Source organism: Myodes glareolus, chromosome 12 (assembly GCF_982192425.1).
Source record: "Myodes glareolus chromosome 12, mMyoGla1.1, whole genome shotgun sequence".
NCBI lineage: Eukaryota > Metazoa > Chordata > Mammalia > Rodentia > Cricetidae > Myodes > Myodes glareolus.
The window spans coordinates 66,201,921-66,220,093 of record NC_142037.1 but is presented as its reverse complement, the minus strand read 5'-3'; the positions used below and the strand labels follow the sequence as shown (position 1 = coordinate 66,220,093).

The 18,173-nt window shown below is 42.1% G+C and overlaps 1 protein-coding gene across 11 annotated transcripts in view; it reads right to left on the bottom strand.

Annotated features, from left to right (window-relative positions):
* The window catches only part of Scel (sciellin), a 96,489-nt gene that overhangs the window by 41,774 nt on the left and 36,542 nt on the right, over window positions 1-18,173 (bottom strand). For 9 of the 11 annotated variants that reach the window (XM_087912298.1, XM_087912294.1, XM_087912295.1 and 6 more), the window contains 6 exons: window positions 10,150-10,230; window positions 7,987-8,052; window positions 6,203-6,262; window positions 2,161-2,205; window positions 646-705; window positions 284-343 (listed from right to left, as the gene is read on the bottom strand). In XM_087912298.1, the coding sequence (XP_087768424.1) occupies window positions 284-343; window positions 646-705; window positions 2,161-2,205; window positions 6,203-6,262; window positions 7,987-8,052; window positions 10,150-10,230 (372 nt within the window). The remainder of the gene's footprint in view (window positions 1-283; window positions 344-645; window positions 706-2,160; window positions 2,206-6,202; window positions 6,263-7,986; window positions 8,053-10,149; window positions 10,231-18,173) is intronic. The other 2 variants (XM_087912297.1, XM_087912301.1) reach the window with 2 other exon arrangements.

The following is an 18,173-nucleotide window of genomic DNA, read 5'->3' as shown; positions in this document are numbered from 1 at the left end:
TCAGTCCATAAGCTGCTTATAGTAACCAGTTGGGTTTCCTTAATTTTTAATATGAAAGGGCGTGTGGCGATCACTTAGGCCACACTCTTCTCCTTATGAGATGAGGAAATTAAGAGACCTGACAAGGTCACTAAGATTCACAATGATGGCAGAGCCTCTATTGTGGCACCCAGCTTTCGCTGACCCTTACCCAGAGTCTGTGCCAGCAGACCGCCTGACCCTGGCAGGAGAACACAAGGCAATCAAAGGGTCACCTAAAGTGGCTGCCTTGACAGACTCTTACCCTTTGGCATCTCTCTCCGTCTGGGTGTTCATATAGATGAGACTTTCAAGACTCTGAGCTCTGGAAACAAAAAGAATTGCAATAAAAGCTGCATGTTGAACTGAAATTGTGTGGTATCTTGAAAGGTCAGATATAATAAACATTTTCTATGAATTGCTCCTTTACTCTCATTGAATGGAGGAGCAGAGACCCTTCCGGGCAATTATGTCTGAACTAAACGTACAATGCCGGGAGAGCTAGCCCATCTGCTGGTGTGTTTGTCTGCCAGAGGATGCAGCTCCCTTCCCACCACCTCCACCATCTGAAGGAGCAAGGCAAACAGTCTGAGACCCGGGACTTGTAGAGCAGCGAGACACACTTACCTTTTGTCTATCTGCTGTGCCTTCAGGTTTGCTCGGAAGAGGCCGTCAAGACCTTGATTTCTTTAAATATATTGATTAAAAATCTCATCAGTAATAATGGCAGATGCTTAGCTATAAAAAGCTTATACCAGTTGACATGTAAAATAGAAGCTGGCAGGGAAAGATGAGCTATGGTCCTGGAAATTGCTTTATTCTACACAGGTGTTTTCCCAAACTCCCAATTTAAATGACAGTGAAACCAAAGAGATAAATTAGGGTTATGCAGACCATGATAAACCTATAGAAATGTTGTTCATGTCCATGAAATGTTTCCTTTTTATTTATCTTTTATTCTTTTCTGAAAAAAAAAGTATGTGTGTGGATGCTCTTCCAGCCTGTCTGTGCATGATGTTCTATCCTTGGTTTCTGCAGAGGTCAGAAGAGGGCATCAGATCCCCCGGAACTAGAGCAGAGAGCTGTGAGCCACTGTGTGGGTGCTGGGAACCAAACCCAGGTCCTTTGAAAGAACATCAAGTACTCTTAACCTCTGAGCCATTCTCCATCCCCTGTTGTCTTTCTTTTTATTTTTGAAATTAAAATATAATTACATTATTCTCCCTTTCCTTTCTGCCACCCCTCCAATGTACACTGCTTTCTCAGATTCATGGCCTCTGGCATCTTTTTCTTTAATTACTGATGTACATATTTCATTTTAACATAAACCAGTATTTATAGAGCTATCCATGATGTAAGACATGACGTTTCAGAGTATCCCTTTCAGCCCTGCAGCACCCAGTTCCCATGCAGCTTCCACAATTGGTGCCGAGATGCTATTTTCTCTTCCTCTTGCCCTGGTTCCTCCACTGCCTGTACCTCATGAGGTCAGTCACACCCACTCATTCACACCTGCATTTACAGCTCCTGATCTAACATCTCCTGTCTGGGAAGATGAGAAAACCAAAGAGCAGCAAAGCTAGGTGACTTGTTGGCATTCAGCCCACAGATCACTATTTTCAAAACAGCTTGTGAAAACCATATTTCATAGCTTTAAATCAATGAAATCAGTGGACATTTTTTTATTGCTTTCTTCCTTTCGGTATCTGCTAATCCTTTCTGCCTCCATCATTAATTTGTCTCTCTGAGAAAATTTTATTTTACGATTACAAGTGAATCAAAACTTGGGGATAATTGTAACAGAGATATTAGTGGTTCAACTCAAAATATTCAGCAATCAAGTGAAACTGTATGCATATAAATGTGTTAAAAATATCAGAAACTTTGGTATATGTATAAACATACAGTTATTTTAAATTTCATGGAACATGACAATCAAAGATACATAAATATTAGTGATTTAATAACTGTTTGATTATTTCTCCAAACTCTTAATCCAAGATTTGTGAGGCATTACTGACTACTCAGATATGTTGATCCTACTCTAAAACAGAGCATTGTTTTTAATTTTGGAAGGATGATCAAAGAAATCACAATGTTCAGTTCAACAATAACATGAAAATGCACCTTTTTAAATCTCACCTGTTCAAGCTTTTGTTCATTCTGATGAGATTGTCCAATTCTTCACTTTGGGAAGAGAAAATATAATCTAATATTAGTTTAAAAACAAAACAACAACAACAACAACAAACCCCTCTTAGAGTCAAAGGGCAGATTAGCCTTAAACTAACTCTGAGTACTCAGAAACGGAACACGAGCCCCCATGTTAATTATCTGTAAAGCTCTATTTATCCTTCAAGGTGTCCCCCAAATGCCAAGCTGCCAAAGAGGCCTTTCCTGGCTCACTAGCTAGAGTCTCCTCTATGTGTGGAATTCTTACAGCATGTAGGGGTTTTGTATCTACTTTAGGGGACTTCATGGCATTATGTATTCTAGCAATAGCAATTCTGCTTTTGTTGCATGTTAACGTCCCTTCCCAGGTGCACCGCTTAGAATTCAGGACTGCATTTTACAATGCATCCTTCAGTCTTTAATAATTACCTTTAGGTAGATGTTTAATACTTGTTTCCAACTATAGATTCTGTTCTCACACAATGTAGCTGCGCAGAAAGTCGCTGCTCAAAAGACACTGCCTTACTTCCTGAACTCTACTACAAGTTCATTCTAGGCCAACTAAACTCGCAAGAATGTTTCCATCTTTGAGAACTGAAAAGTCCCTTTCTGGCAGTCTTTTCCCAGGGTAAACTCTTCAAGCTAAGGTTCTGCATTGAAGAAGTTCCCTTAAACCATGGGCTCAGCGCTCCTCCCCCAGCAGGGAGCTGGTCTACAAGGCTTCCCAGGAGTGTTCGTTATCCCTTCCTCCTGTGTGCGTTCTCCACTCATTTTCTTTCCTTCTTCCATCGACACTCATCCCCACTCCTCTTGCCTTCCTCATTTAATGTGTTTATGCCCGCATTTTTGTTCTCTCTTCTGGCTGCTATAAAGTCACACATGTCCCCAGCTTTCTCAAGATCCTTTTTTCTGCTTGAGTCCTCTCTGGTGTAGACCAGGAGACCAGGATTTATCCCTTCAAGCTTCTGTGCCAGAGACAGCTACACTGCCATCTAAAGGATATCATGCTTCATCGGTGACCCTGATGAATTGCTTCAGCTCATGTTGAGACAATTTCCCCATAGGAAAAGTAATAATACTAATCATGTTCATCTTTAAAAAGATTCTCACCTAATCTTAGCCATTATAATAAATAGGACTTTGTCATTATTTTTCATGCTCGTTATATTTACAATTATATTTCAATTAAATTTGTAGACAGGAAGATACTGTCTCAGCTTCAGCAAGACAAGAGTGGATGGGCCTGTTCTGTGTAATGTTAAGTAACTCACTATTGCCAGAACTGTCCAGGACAGTCCTCTGCAAGCCCTTCTTCGCCATGCTCAATCCATCACCAATATGTAGGTGATTCACTGAAAGTGACTTTGCCCATTTAATGATAAGACTGAAAGCTGAGAACAGATACTGAAAGGTTTGGAAAACAGCTATTGGCCCTGACAGAAAGGAGTAATATTTTACCCTCATGGGAAACAAACTGCCTAGCGCCCAAACACGGTGTTCTGTTATTGTGTCTTTCTTGAAATGCTACCTGATAAGCAAAGACTAGCTGAAAATTTGTTTCCATCCCAAGGGAAAGAGCAACAGAATCCTGTACATTTTAGCCCCAGACCCTTGTGGCTGGCGTGAGCCACAATGATAAGATTTTTCAGGATTCAAGGTCTCTGGTGTGTATCACAAACAAATTAGCATAAATCATGAGAAGACACTCGGTGGTAAATTAAACACCGTGGAGACAGCATTCTGGATGAAGAACCGAAGCTTTCAAAATGACGGTAAATTGATAAAAAGCTTTAGATATTAAGTTTCGCCATTGTCTTTGCCACAAATTAAATGCCCTTCATCAGATAGCAAAGCTCTCTGGTCCACAAAGAGCAGCTGGGAAAATGGCGCTCTTTCTGCTCCCTTTAGAGAGATTTCCCTGGACCCTGTGAAGTCTGCGCTCTCTCTCTGTGGTTAATGTATGTCTCTGCGAGATTTGTGCCTGTGGCTGGGGTCAGGGACAGGGGAGCCCAGTGACTGCTGCTCCCACTGTGTGACGTGACTTAGGCCACACTGGCACTGCTCCTCAGGGTCACTCACCTGTCCTGCCCTCAGTCTCCAGCTGAAAACTTGTCCCATTGTTAACAAGAACAAAATATTAACCTGGGTGTGGCTTGGTCAGACCTGTAACCCTAGATACTCAGAAAGGTGAGGCAAAAGGATCACAAGTTCAAGACTTGCTTGGGCCACAGAGAGAGCACAAGGCGCAGCTGGGAAACCTAAAGAGATCTTGATTTCAAATTTTAAAAAAATGGAAAAAAAGCTGAGGCAATCTGAGACAATCTGAGACAGATTACTTTCCTGCCATGTTTAAGGCCCCAGTCCTGAAGAGTTTACTTTGAAGTGAATTAATAATATTAGAAATGTAGGCGCTTAAATGAGAGAAGGATGAGACTTGAACATCAAACATGACACTTTGTATAGTCTCCATCTAATACAGAGGTCCTATCAGCTGCACAGAGAACCAAGATCTAACACAGAGGTCCTATCAGCTGCACAGAGAACCAAGATCTAACACAGAGGTCCTATCAGCTGCACAGAGAACCAAGAGTCACTGTCCCCTCTGGTCAGGTAACGGTGGCTGTTGCCAGAGGGTCTCACTTTGTAGCCCAGGCTGCCCAGGTGTGTGCCAGCACATCCAGCCTTTGCGATGGGTGGGGGTGGTTGACAGGTTTGATTTTTAGTGAGATACACTCCAGTAAATCCTTGTCATTGCTTAATTACATTAAATGGGGAAAAACTTCTTGCATTAGGGACTAAAGCAATGAGATATTTGCATCCAGGGTTTTCATATTTTTGCATTAAGGATTAAAGCAATGAGATATTTGCATCTGGGGTTTTCATTTAGTCCACCTCTGGACAAGGCTGCGTGTTATCATGGAAATGATCTTTGGTGACAAAGTAATGTCCCTGAAGACGAAGGCGAGAGGGGTGACAGATTAAGAGAAGACTACACACTTGTGCAGATAGCAAAGGTCCAAAGCAAACAGGCTCTGTGCACCAGAAATACCAGTTCTATAATCCCTGAGACAGACAAGAGTCATGCTCCACTGGGTCACACAAGGAAGACTTCACAGGGCAGCTAATTTGCGACCTGAACCCTGAAAAATGGTAGGCTTTAACTAGATAGACATGGTGGCATTGAGACTGATAGAGGTGACCACGGGGAGGGGATGGCAGAAACAAGTGTGTCCGGGAACTAGAAAGTCAGGGGTCTAAGCTGGTATCAAATTGGGCTAAATACGTGGGTGAAGTCAAAAGTGATTCTGAAACTAAATTCTTCTCAATCCAGTTTAGCAAACGTAGCTATATGCCATGACTCAATGGGCAGTGGAGAGTCATGGCAGATATGTACAGAGAAATATCTGGCATTCAGGGCCAGTAATGGGGCAGAAGGAAGAGAAGCTAGAGGAGTTTAAAAGAATTTGAATAGCCATGCTAGCCTCTTATCCTGGACACAGTGAAGGCCTGAGCTGTATCCATGTATGTACAAGAGACAGTGTAGACGTTTAGGTTATACAAACCTATACTTCACAGAGTGTGAAGGGATGGACGAACTGAGAATGACTGTGGAAAGTCAAGCCTGCGGGGATGGAAGTATACAAAGAGAAAACAGTGTATCTGTCAAGAAAGTTGATCATGGTCCAAGGATATTTGGAATGGAGGCACTAAGGGCAAAAGTAAGTGGATACCTGGGCTAGCAACACAAATATGGGACTGGAGATCTGACTGAGACCTGAGGTCTCTAGGAAGAGAAGACAAAAATGAATGATCAAGATGAGCATTTATAAATGTCAGCATGCCCACCATGCACAGATACTTACAGAGAGACAATGGGAGGTATTTTTCTTCTTAATTATATACAACAAGCAGCATGGGGATTGGTTCATAGTTAGGGATTACAGGGGCAGTGGTTAGCTTTTAGATCGCAAACACGAGGGGGAACACAAGTTTGAGAGCTTTGGGACCTCACCCCTTGTCAGTTTTCTGGAGCGAAGGAGCCACCCTGATGATGTCATCGAGATCCTCAGTCCTTCAAAGAACCGAAAGAGCAGCAGGTCAGCAGGGAAGGAGCTAGACTGTTGGAACTACACTCCCTAGACTGTCTGCGGAAGGGAAGGGTAGGCCACAGTCAGGAGTGCCGAGCTCCATCTTCTCCACTCACGGCGCACACAGACACTGACTCCCCTGAGTCAGGGGACCATTAAACCCCCACAGAAGATGCGCCGGCATCACACGACATACACAGTGCAATGTGGGAGGTGATGAGAGTTTCACAAAAACTTCTCAGGGCAGGGAGGTCAGATTCTTCCCGAGTCTAAGGTATCTGTGTCGTCTGTACTTCAAACTGGGGCTCTTCTGAGAGCCAAAGGGATAATGCAAAAGACGTTTTACTTTGGAAAGTATCTTAGCCATTTTTTTTGCGTTATTATACTGATGGAACTATGAAGCTATAAAATAGCAAGGTTATTATCTTCCAGTTTGTTTTTTTTTTTAGCTGAAAAAATTTCTTGGCTGGAGAGATGGCTCATCTGTTAAAGACAAGGCTCACCAACCCCCAAAGTTCCTTTTTGGAGATTATAATGTAATGACATTATTTCCCCCTCCCTTTTCTCCCTCCAAACTATTCCATATACCCCTTGGTTATTTTTCAGATTCAAAGGCTCTTTTTTTCACTAATGGTATGTAAGTACAAACTACTCAGCCTGTGTATGAATTTGTGTGCAACACAATTCTAAAGCTGACTGACTGTTCGGTATTGTGTGTACTTCCCTAAGGAAGACCATCTCTCCCATATTCAGCCTTCCATATGCAGCCTGATTGTCCTAAAACTCACTGTCTTTACCATAATGGTCTCAAACTTCAAGAATCCTCTTGCTCCTGCCTCATGTGCCACCGTGCCTGGCTTACAAAAGAAGAAGGAGGAGGAGAAGGAGGAGGAGGAGGAGAAGGAGGAGGAGGAGGAGGAGGAGGAAGAAGAAGAAGAAGAAGAAGAAGAAGAAGAAGAAGAAGAAGAAGAAGAAGAAGGATTTTCCAAAGTTATCAAAGCTATTATTTTTCCTAAATAATAAAGAAGAAGAAATACAAACAAAACATATCCAGAATGAATGCTAACCTAGGATGTGTAAAACAGGTGTAAATCTGGACTGTGGTGGGGAAATGCTTCCTTACCAAATTAATCCACATGAAGGGTGAGCCTGTCCCAATGCTGCAGGACAGGCTGAGAACAACTGCTACAGCCAAGACCAAGGGAAAGCTTTGGCAGTACAAGTTAAACTGAGCAAAACTATTTCCCATTGTTCATTCACACCTACCCAGCAACAGAGTCCTATATCTTGAAGCAAGTCAGGAACTACGAGACGAGCAAGCCCCCTTCCCTCAAGCACTTTCATCCCATCCTGTCCTTATGCTCAGACAATTCGGAATTTGCAATGTAAATCTTCAGACAAATTTAAGAACAAGAACCTATAAAAGCATGTGTTACCTAGCCAGGCATGGTGCCACACTTTAAAACCAGCACAGTAGATGCAGGAGCAGATGGACCTCTGTAAAATTGAGGCTGACCTTGTGTTCATAGCAAAGTCCAGGGCAGCAAAGGCTATGTAGTACAACCCTTCTCAAAAAGAGTTTACTCATTATAGCTAAAGCTGACAAGAAAACTGATTTTGTTTAACTTATTTTTTTTTAAGTACTCCAACAAAGCATGCTTTACCACTGGTACAATTACACACATAGAGACAGCAGAGAGTTTTATACCTGATATTTCTTTCAAGATGTTTATTGACTTCTCCATATGCACCTGATGTAGCTGCATGTATCTGCCTAGATTTTTAAAAATAATGCCTGTTAGGTAAGAAAACTCTTCCATGTTAAATTATACGCATAAGAATACATCTCTGTTCAGAAATATAAATATTATATGATTAACAAAAATTTTTACCTTAGTTCTTTGTATTGGCTAGAATTCAATCATCCCCTTTTGGAAAGCCTAAAAAGTACAAGGTGCTAACTTTACAACATCAATGTCTCTTCATTTGCCTTAGAGCACTAGGTACCTTCACTCGTGTCCATTCATCAAAGTGTTTTGTCTTTATCTCCACTAGATAATTATATAACATCTTAAATATTAAGAATCCCTTTTGTTGTTAGACACTCAAATCATACTTTTCCTTAAAGACTTATCCCATGTAACTACTACCAAGAAATGTATTTGCTCAAGAAAGAAATAAGTCTATATTTCAAAAATGTCTACCCCACCAAGAAGGTCCACCCTGAACCGACAGCAGTAGATTGTACAATGCTAGGTTGTCAGAATTTATAAGACTTCTTTCTTTTCCTTAGACTGTGGCTGACCTACTTATACATTCTTGCTTATTCTTGAGAAGCTATATTCAACTATTTTTTTGCTCTCCTGAGGACCTGTGTTAATTACTTCCCTTTCATATTCGTTCGTTAAAGTCACCATGCTGTGATTAAAGTAATAAGGGTTTTTTAAACATGCATGTTGTCCTAATTTTATTTTGGGGGGGATCATTACTGGAAGAAATGAGCGTAGTAAAATGGATTTGACCAATTCCTATGGAATTAAGCCTTTTCCAAATATAAACATGTGCAGCCCTCTAGTGTCAATGGTTTAAGATTAGAATTTAGGTGGTTCAGGGACATCTTATTTCAGTTCCTCGAAAAAAATCTATTCTAATTATGACTTAATTGCTTAATACTATAAGACTAAGAGGACCAATCATGTAAGACAGGAAGCTTGAGACATTGCTCTTATGAGATAATTATAATCATTGCAGAAATGAAAAGTTATAAAACTAATCCATATTATTAATTAGTTCAGTGAAAAACTACTCTCTTGACTCATTAAAGCAATAACCTAAGGAGGAAATTTCTCCGCCCTCCGGAGGGATTTTATGGGTAGAAGTTCAGCTCTGGAGTGGTACCCCCTACGGATGAGCACATGGTACCACACACCCCTATTCTTTGGTCAACACTTTCTAGCAGGTCATGCTCTTATTTAAAAAATGCCTCTATAAATGTGACTAATGAAGAATGGTTCTATAACTGTGTCTTACATGGCATCAAAACTCCCCCTCAAGAAGCCAAAATTACAAGAGAAATAAAAACGGGCATTCAGGGAGGTTTCCAACACGCTCAATCCCCACTGAGACGCTGAGATCTAACCTGACAGTACTAATGAAAGGAAGGAACATTCCTCTTGAAAAATGGTTCAAGATTATAAACCATGTGGCAGGGACACATGGGAAGACTGTCAAGCCTATGAATTTGCTTCTAAATATTAATTATAGAGTGACAAGTGTTCAAAGTAGAAAAGAAAGTGTGGTTTTCCTGACTTGGAGATAAATTATTTGGAATATTCTTCAATACTTATGATAGTTCTGAAATAAATCAAAACTGCTTTTGTTTAAAGAAATCATGCAACAGACTAAAGGTATCTCAAGCATAATTGAGGACTTGGGTAGTAACCGAAACCTGTAAGAATTTCCCACATCACAATATATAGCTCTTAATGAGAATCTTAATTGCAGGAAAATAGAAATGAAATAGATTCACATATGACATTTAATGTGGTTTACATTTAATAGGCATGAGATATATGCCCAATATATATATTCACTTTTATCAAGTACTAATATGTAAGAAACTTTCATCCAAACACTTCATGTCTACTGGTCCATGGCTATTTCAAGGAAATAGTTCCCTAAAACAGACAATAGCCTGCACTATTCCAAAGCAAAAGTAATTACACATGTCGACTGATAGAAGTTCTGTGAGTCTTGCATTAGTGAATGCCCACAGAGAGCATGACCATGATTTACACAAAGCCATTCACAATTCCTTAACTATCATTTCCCGTCAACATCCTGGCAAGACGCTCAGAAGGGCGGTTCTTACCTATTATTCTGTCTCAGTTGTTTAGGAGATGCAATGGGAGAGCGGGGTTTTGGAGGTATTGGAGGGTGAACGGCTGGATCCCTTTGAAACAGAAAACAGCAGTCCATTACACCATGGAAATAGTATCCATTTTTATCTATCAACTCACAACATCTGCCATGTGCAGGGAAATGTCTCTTAAACTCATGACCCCATGTATGGAGAAACCGAAAGGTCAGAATTCACAGAGTGCATAATCTAAAGTCAATTATTTTAAATATGGTCATTTTAATGGTCCATTCAACTGGGCTTTTAGAAAGCTTCTGTAACTACATCTGGAACTATACCATGCCCTGCAGTTAGCTCAGCATTTTGCTAGCATACTTAGCAAGCCATGGTGTTTCGAGCCATCACATGAGCCCAGTAAAATGTTCTCTAGTATTAGTGTATAAGCTTCTTTAGGGATTATGTCGACTCACAGGCTGCTATGGAAACAGCAAGAAGGCTTCTTATGTTGTGGATCTCAAAGAAAACTTGGTTTGGAGAATTGAACTAATTCTTGACTCAACTTTTGTCATGATACTTCAAATGATAGCAAAAGAAACTTGAGATATGCCATTAGTCAACTTTCAATGAGACACCAAAGTAGACCCAAAAAGTTCACAGGGTTGAGTGACAAGGGAACTGGAAATGGGAAGGTCTGTTTAACTTTGGACGAAGTCAGCTCCAAAGCCAGGCCACTCTCAGCTTCCCACCTCCCATCGTGGTCACCTCAGGGCTTCTCTGTTGCCCCAACGCTAGGCTCTGTACCTAGGGAAAAGTGCCACATGGTCTGATCCCCTGGTCCTTTATGGCTGTTGAGTGATGTGAACTCGAATACTAAGCTACCTGCATTGCCAGCTCTGAGGCAACGGGTTAACCTTAGTCTGCTTCTTCATCTGTAATAAGCTCTCTAACAGGATTGTTGGAGGATTTCTGAGGCTGAATGAGATCATGGTTTCAGTCAGTGAGCAGCGCTAGGCAGCTTTCTGTGTGCAATACATTCCTATTTTCACAAGACTTTTAATCTACAAATAAGTGCTATTGTAAAAAAAAAATCAGAGGAAAGACATAGAGTAATAAGAGTCGTGGAAAGACATAGAGCCATGGGGTAGGGATTCTTATTTTATTAGCATAGCCTTGGGAAACCTTGTACAGAGCAAAAATTAAAGCTGACACTTGCAGAAAGTGACAAATTCCCTGAGGACAGTTGCAACATCAGCGTAGAGATGGCATTTGACACTTGAAACTGTAGGAGATAATGAAAGGAATCCATGGAAAGAGAGACAAACTGGTAGCCAAGGACTCCTGCCTCACATCCCATGTTATTTGGTGATTGAAAAATGAGACGTTATCACAAAGGAATCCAAGGTACAGTGGTCAAGAGAAAAGAAGAGAAAGCGAGCAGGGAATAGCTTCCAGCTGAGCACAGCCCTGCCTGGTCTGACCCAGGAAGACGAGGACGGTGAAATTAGCACGACTTCAGCAGAATGGTCAGGTCACCGATAACCCTGATAGAAGCCCTTCCGAGAGACCAATGTGTATTTGGGGGTGGAGCTGGACACACTTCGGGAGTCGATTTAGGAGAAAAAATGAAAGAAGAAAGAAGAAATGAAGTAGTTGTTTTACAGTAGGGTCCAAGATCACTATAATTCCAGAGCTAAATATTATTTTTTCTTCCCATTTTACAGATGAAAAGACTGAGCCAGGAACAGTGAGAATAAATATTTCATAAATATACAGCTTGTAAGTAGCAGAATAGGGAAGCTGAGCCAGGAGGTTTGGTGCCACATCCTTCGTGTTCCACTGCCTGGCAAGCGATCCTCACACCTGCGTATGCAACCTGAGTATGTTACCACTTAGAGAGCTAAAGACAGCTCTTTAACATAGTTTTCTCTTGCCATATTCAGCTATTTGGAAACAGAATGAGCAGAGGCTTAGAGGTAAATAGTTTTCAAAGTGATAAATAAATCCAGCCAAGAGCACAGCATAACGTGGTGATCCAGGACAGGGATGGGTGTGAAAGCCGGGGATTCCACAAGTCGTTGCAGAGTCTATGATGGAACTGGAACAGAAATGGGGTTTGGAGACTGTGACCCTGTGGAAAAGAAGGCAGAATCCATGAGCTGGGGTGGTGTTTAAGGTGAGGCTGAGGAATCACCGGACTCAGGACTGGGGGAGAGAGCTCCAAAGAGACGACACAGCAGTAAAAATAAAGCTTAGAAGGTGATATTTTGTGACCATTCACAAGGGCCTGGCCTGTGATCAGTTAAGAGAGAGTGAGGAAGATCTTTGGAAAGGAGGCCAAGAATGTAAAATCCCAGAGGTGGTGTCCTCAACATCAACGAGAAACTCATCAGATATTATAACGGGTTGGAGGTGTTTATGAGAAACAAAGGGTCTGAAGTTGAAGTCTTTGAAGATTGAAGCTGAGTGGCGCCTTCAGAGGAAGCCAGTGAAGAAGAAAAGCGACTTCCAAGGAGAGGGAGACTTTAAGGTGGGAGGAGTTAAAAGCAAAGGGGAGTAGAAGCAGGACCAAACAAGAACCCTTTCCTTTCCTCCAGCCCTGTGGTGTGCAGGCATGGGGAAGGCCCTTGCTGAAGGAACCGTGGAGACAGCACACTCGCAGGATGAGCAATGACTAAGCAAGGCTGAGGAGCTGTGGAGTTTGATGATAATAGATGCTAGCCAGGGCGGAAGGATTTGATGCAGGATACCAATGGTGCTGATACCAGGGATCTAAGACTATGCACTGATGATTCAAGTGGCTGGAAATGACTGGATTTCTTATGGTGTCAATGGACACCTGCCGAGAGGACATGTTTGATTTTGTTCTGAGACTCGTGGGGGACACAGGGCACAGGGTTTCCTGGCTCTTGCTTCAAAACCAGTAGGCAGGGGACACTAGAACAATTTGTATGGAAATACTCTCCCTATCTCGGCCTGCGATGGGCCCATACACAAACTGATAGCCAGTAATGTATCTATGTGATACACAGATATCAAATTCTGTTTGCTGATCAAATGCTTTCCTTCCAGCAGCAGAGGGAAGACGGAGAATAATCAATCCAGATAATACTAGGACTGGACAGGGCACTGGACAGGCAGACAGGCAGGAGGGTAGTAACCACATGGAAAGGAGAGTTATAAACAGGCAGTGGGTCTGTGTCTGGCTTTGCTTATACCAGATCCACATCAATGGAACATGAGAGTTCTTCTGTTTTAGCATGGCTAAGACTTTCGAAGAGGTGAGTGAATAGCTGTTGAGCAAGTCTGGGAGGGAGATATTGGCAGTGGGGAAAAAAATAGATCTGAGGTGGTTGGTGATTGGGGTAGTTCGAGGTGCGGGGGGCACAGGGCGGAAGGTGGGTATGAGTTCAAGAAAGCCAAGGACAGTGAGACATGCGAGTTCCCTGGATGGCAGGCTCACACCCTGCTGGGGCAGCAGCAGGGCAATGCCCTGCAGGCTTCACTTCACCTCCCTCCGAGGAGCTTCCATTTGCATCTTCGCATTGACAGCCGCAGATGACAGAACCCAAGCCTGGTGTGAGGCGAGGATGAGAAAAGTCATTCACACTGTGCCAGGAACATTATGTGATCCAAGCAGGGGGATTGAAAATGAAAGGCAGGCAGGAAGCTGTGGCCTGGAGTGTCGCGAGGAGAAAGAAACAAAGGACATTTATTGGAGTGATCTTAATTGAATCCTTCTTCTTTGAGACATGATGTCTGAGCTTAGAAACCCCCGCTCTCTCCTGGGTCCTTCCTGGCACCCTACGAGCTTCCTACGAGCTTTCACGGGATCTCCACTGCCACGTTAGTGGATGCATTTGTAAAGGGTTGCTTCACGGAATAAAAAGGCGTTTTTCAAGAGAAACACATGAAAACTTTCAGATGGTAGCACAAAGACCAGAGCTAAACAAATAAAATCCTCCCGTAAAGAGGGCTGTTCATGTGGGCTGTTTTTCACAAGCCCCGGCAGACCGCGTCTGGTCCCCGTGTTGCTGTGGGGTAATGTACTTGGTTCCAGGGTTATTAGTGTTGCAGTGGGGCAGCACGCTTGGCTCAGGACCCAGAATTCCAGAGTTTGTGGTCATTTCTCCTACTGCAGCACAAGCCTGGTTTCCACTAACGACAACCGACTCTTATGTTTAATTTTGAACTTCTCTCTCATATCTCATTGTGTTTCTACTTCTGTCACACAAACAGAATTTCCATGCCAGCAACAGCAAAGGAGCATGCGTCGACCAAGAGGTAATCTCTCAGCTGTTCCCGCCAACATGAAGGCTGCCTGCTACTATTGCTTCCCTGCCAGGCAGGACTCTGATTTCTCTGAAACCATAAGCTCTTACTTCCATAGTTGCCTGGGTCACGGTGTTTCATCATAGCAAAAGGAAGGTTGTTAATACAGTCACTTTATCCGTTCATAAATTTTAACAGTGGCTGAGGGGCCGGTCCCCCTCAAACACAATTCCAAATACTGCAGCCTTCAAATCTCAAAATTGCTAATGTCTACATGCCTGAAAGTTCAAAACTGAAATACAATTCTAGAAAAATAATTTGTCAGGCTCTCACATACATAATTTTATTCATTTTATAAGCATAACATGCAGACGTTTCTTCTCACTGAGGGCTAACTGTGGAATTCTCCTTATACCCCGTTGCTGGTAATATCTCAGCCGAGGTTTGGGTGCAGTCCGTTTGATGTCACATGCTTCTTTTCTCTTTACCAGACTACATCTAACCCAGTATTTCAAATGCACATTGAGTTTTCAAAGGCCACTAAGTCAGGCATGGTGGTATATCCCCATACTCCCAGCCCTTGGGAGGCTAACCCGGAAGGATCTGGAGTTCAAAGCCATAGAAGCAGCCATTATCAGCACAACAGGAACCTGTTCAATCAATAGACACAATTTTCAAAATAGTGGTTTGGCCATACTAGTTTTTAGGCCTTAGCTTTTGCAAAGAGGTAGTAATAATAGCCCAACCATTATCAGCTGAGGCAGAGAAACACATCAGCACTAAAGAGATACCTACTCAAAATGGATGGATTGTAGACAGCTACATAAAACACGAAACTAAAAGATATTTAGAAGAAACCCTCTGTGACCATTAATTAGACAAAGAGTTGCTAAACATGATAGCAAAGACAGAATTCATTAACAATACCTGACATATCAGATTTCAACATGTTTTTGTTTTAACAAACACATGGTCAAAAGATTGAAAATATCGGCGACACCTTGGAGAAAATTATAAACCACCTATGTGGTAGAAAGATGCTGTTTTTAAAACTCTCAAAACTCAACAGTAAGCAAACAAAACACACAAAGGAAAAACGTTCGAATGTATATGTCACAAGAGGTTTCGTATACTTCATGATTTGTTTGTTCCTTCGGCAAACAGAGCAAAGGACACGTGATGCCACTGGTCCCTAGAAAAGCAGGAATCCAAACCACATTGAGACAACTGCATCTTAGAATGGCTAAAGGACTTTTTCACTGGAAATATGAAACCTCATTAAGGGAACAGAGCAAGTAGAGCTCTCATCCTTTGCTGGTGCGCATGGAAAAGGACAGACACTATGACAAAACCTGTGAGATGTTTACAAAGTTAATCATGTGCTTATCGCGTTACCTAGCAGCCCTGCTCTTTGGCGTTTGCTTGAGAGAATCAGTTATGTGTGTTCATGCAAACCGTGTGATAACTTTGTTTCAGTGATGAGGGAAATAAAGTTCATCTCTACATTAGAACACTACTAGTGATAAAAAAAGAGAGAAGCCACTGATGCACACAAGAACATGGATGCATTGTGCATGCATCGTACACATTCAAAAGACTGTACACCATCTGAATCATTGTGGGATTTTTTTAACAGCTGAGCAATGGGAAGACAAAAGAGTATATTTCCCCATTTCCCAAGTAAAAGGCATTCTTTAAAAAAAAAAAAAAAAAAAACGAGTCTTTACATACTTCTCCTAGTCCTGATATCCTTGTCAGGCACTGTGATGAATTTCCCCCCATCAACCACAGGACACCCCACTCAGGGCTCGCTGCCCACAACTCTTCCTCCAAAACCCCCGTTCCCTGCTTACTACACAAGGTAAACCTCCCTTGCCTCACTGAGCTCTGCCTCTGCCATGATCAGGAGGGAAGAAGCCTGATTTAAGTAATTCTCACTAAATGACCAGAGACAGCCATTTAGATGGGCCAGGGTGTTTTTACTTTAAGGTGAACTATATAGTCTCTGATAGAGATTCAGGCAATGGTACTGAATACTGAAGCCATTTTATTCCTGTTCAGCTTGTCTGGCCATTGGGGTTGGAGCTAGGTGATGCTTTGGTAAATGACAAATCCACATATCCCGACTCTCCCAGAATTTTCCTCATTTCTGCTTTGGACCTGGAACATCTTTGCTTCAGAATCCTCGACTGGTCTTTGGCAGACAGAGGAACAAAAGGGAGGAGGGAGCCATGGGAAACTGGATTGGGCAAAGTATTGGTTTTCATTTGTTGTCTGAGTGTAAGATTTTCTTAAAGCTGATGTGGAGAGGCCCAGGGCTGCCCGAGTTGTCCCTGTACAACTGAAGAGAAAACAAGTCTTTGTTCAAGGTCAAGGCCTCTACTTTCTCATCGGCCACAAACGCCACCTCAAAGAAATGACAAACCTTTACCCAGGTTAATGTTTTATTTTAGATATTTGGAATATGTAATCTGGGCACATGGACATGATTTTTTAAGGCATGTTACTGAGTGTCAGGCAATATTAATACTTATAAAAGATTCTAGTTGATGTAAAGATTTTATTGAGATGAAAACAAAATCTGGTGTGTGCATGCATGTGTGCACACGCATGCGTGCGTGTGTGTGCGTGTGTGTGTGAGGGAGAGAGAGGGAGAGAGAGAGAGAGAGAGAGAGAGAGAGAGATATCATCAAACTCTGTAGAGGAATTGGCACCAATAGAGTTAAAAATGCAGCAGAATAATTAGAAAGGTTACATTTTGCCATTTATAGTTACAGACAGAAAAATATAACTACAGTGCAAGGTTGCTATGGCAACTTGCTTCGCAATCAGGATTTTTTTTTCTCCTCTAATTCTACCAGCCCGTTAACTGTAAGTCAAAACCATGAAAGAAGAGGCTGTTATAAAGTAAGAAGGAGATGTAATGGTGGTGTGTAGGAAATAGTTATATTCTCATTTCACCGGGTACGTGTCCACTGTCTTTTTTTTAATTCAGTGTTTATTTTCTTCCTGCGTTTAAAAATGATTCCAGAAGAAAACATACTGGCTTTATCAGTCCTGGGAATAGAGACAATGGCTTCATTGTTCTTCCTCACTCGGCGTTCTAGATAGCATTTATGAATATTTACACTGTCTGGTAGGCAAGTACTTTAGTATGGCTTAACCAATTGCTTGCTTTGCTTTCAGACACAGCCTCACTGTGTGCCGCGGACTGGCCTTGAACTCAAGAGTCTCCTGCATCCACTTCCATGTTGAGATTGTACCATCGTACCTGGCTAGCAAGGTTCTTAAATGAATCTTATACGACATCTAACCACTAAACCTCGAAATCCTCGAAATGCATGGAAGCATTTGAATTCATTAAGATATAGGGTTTGGCTCAGAAAACAGAAGGCCGCGCTCCGTCCCTGTTACATCCATGTTCTACACCGTCTGCATGGCACCTCTTGTCTGTTCTGTCATGGACTCTAGCCTGGAAAACATTCTTTCAAAGGGAGCACACTTGACCAAAAGGGGAATTAAGTATTGAATAAAAATATAACGATATGAATTAGTGATTGCCAACAAGTAGTTCTGTTTTAAACAAAAGCCGTGATGGAGAACCGGCCAGCGCCTCTGACCTTCCGGTGGTTTCTGGTATTGATGGGTGCACTTCTCCCACATGTGCTTCACACGAGCACATATCAGGGTTGAGATGACGTAAAGGCGCAGTGCTGATTCTTAAACAGAAAGCTGCAACTCTGAAAAGGTGCGGGAACTTACCACAA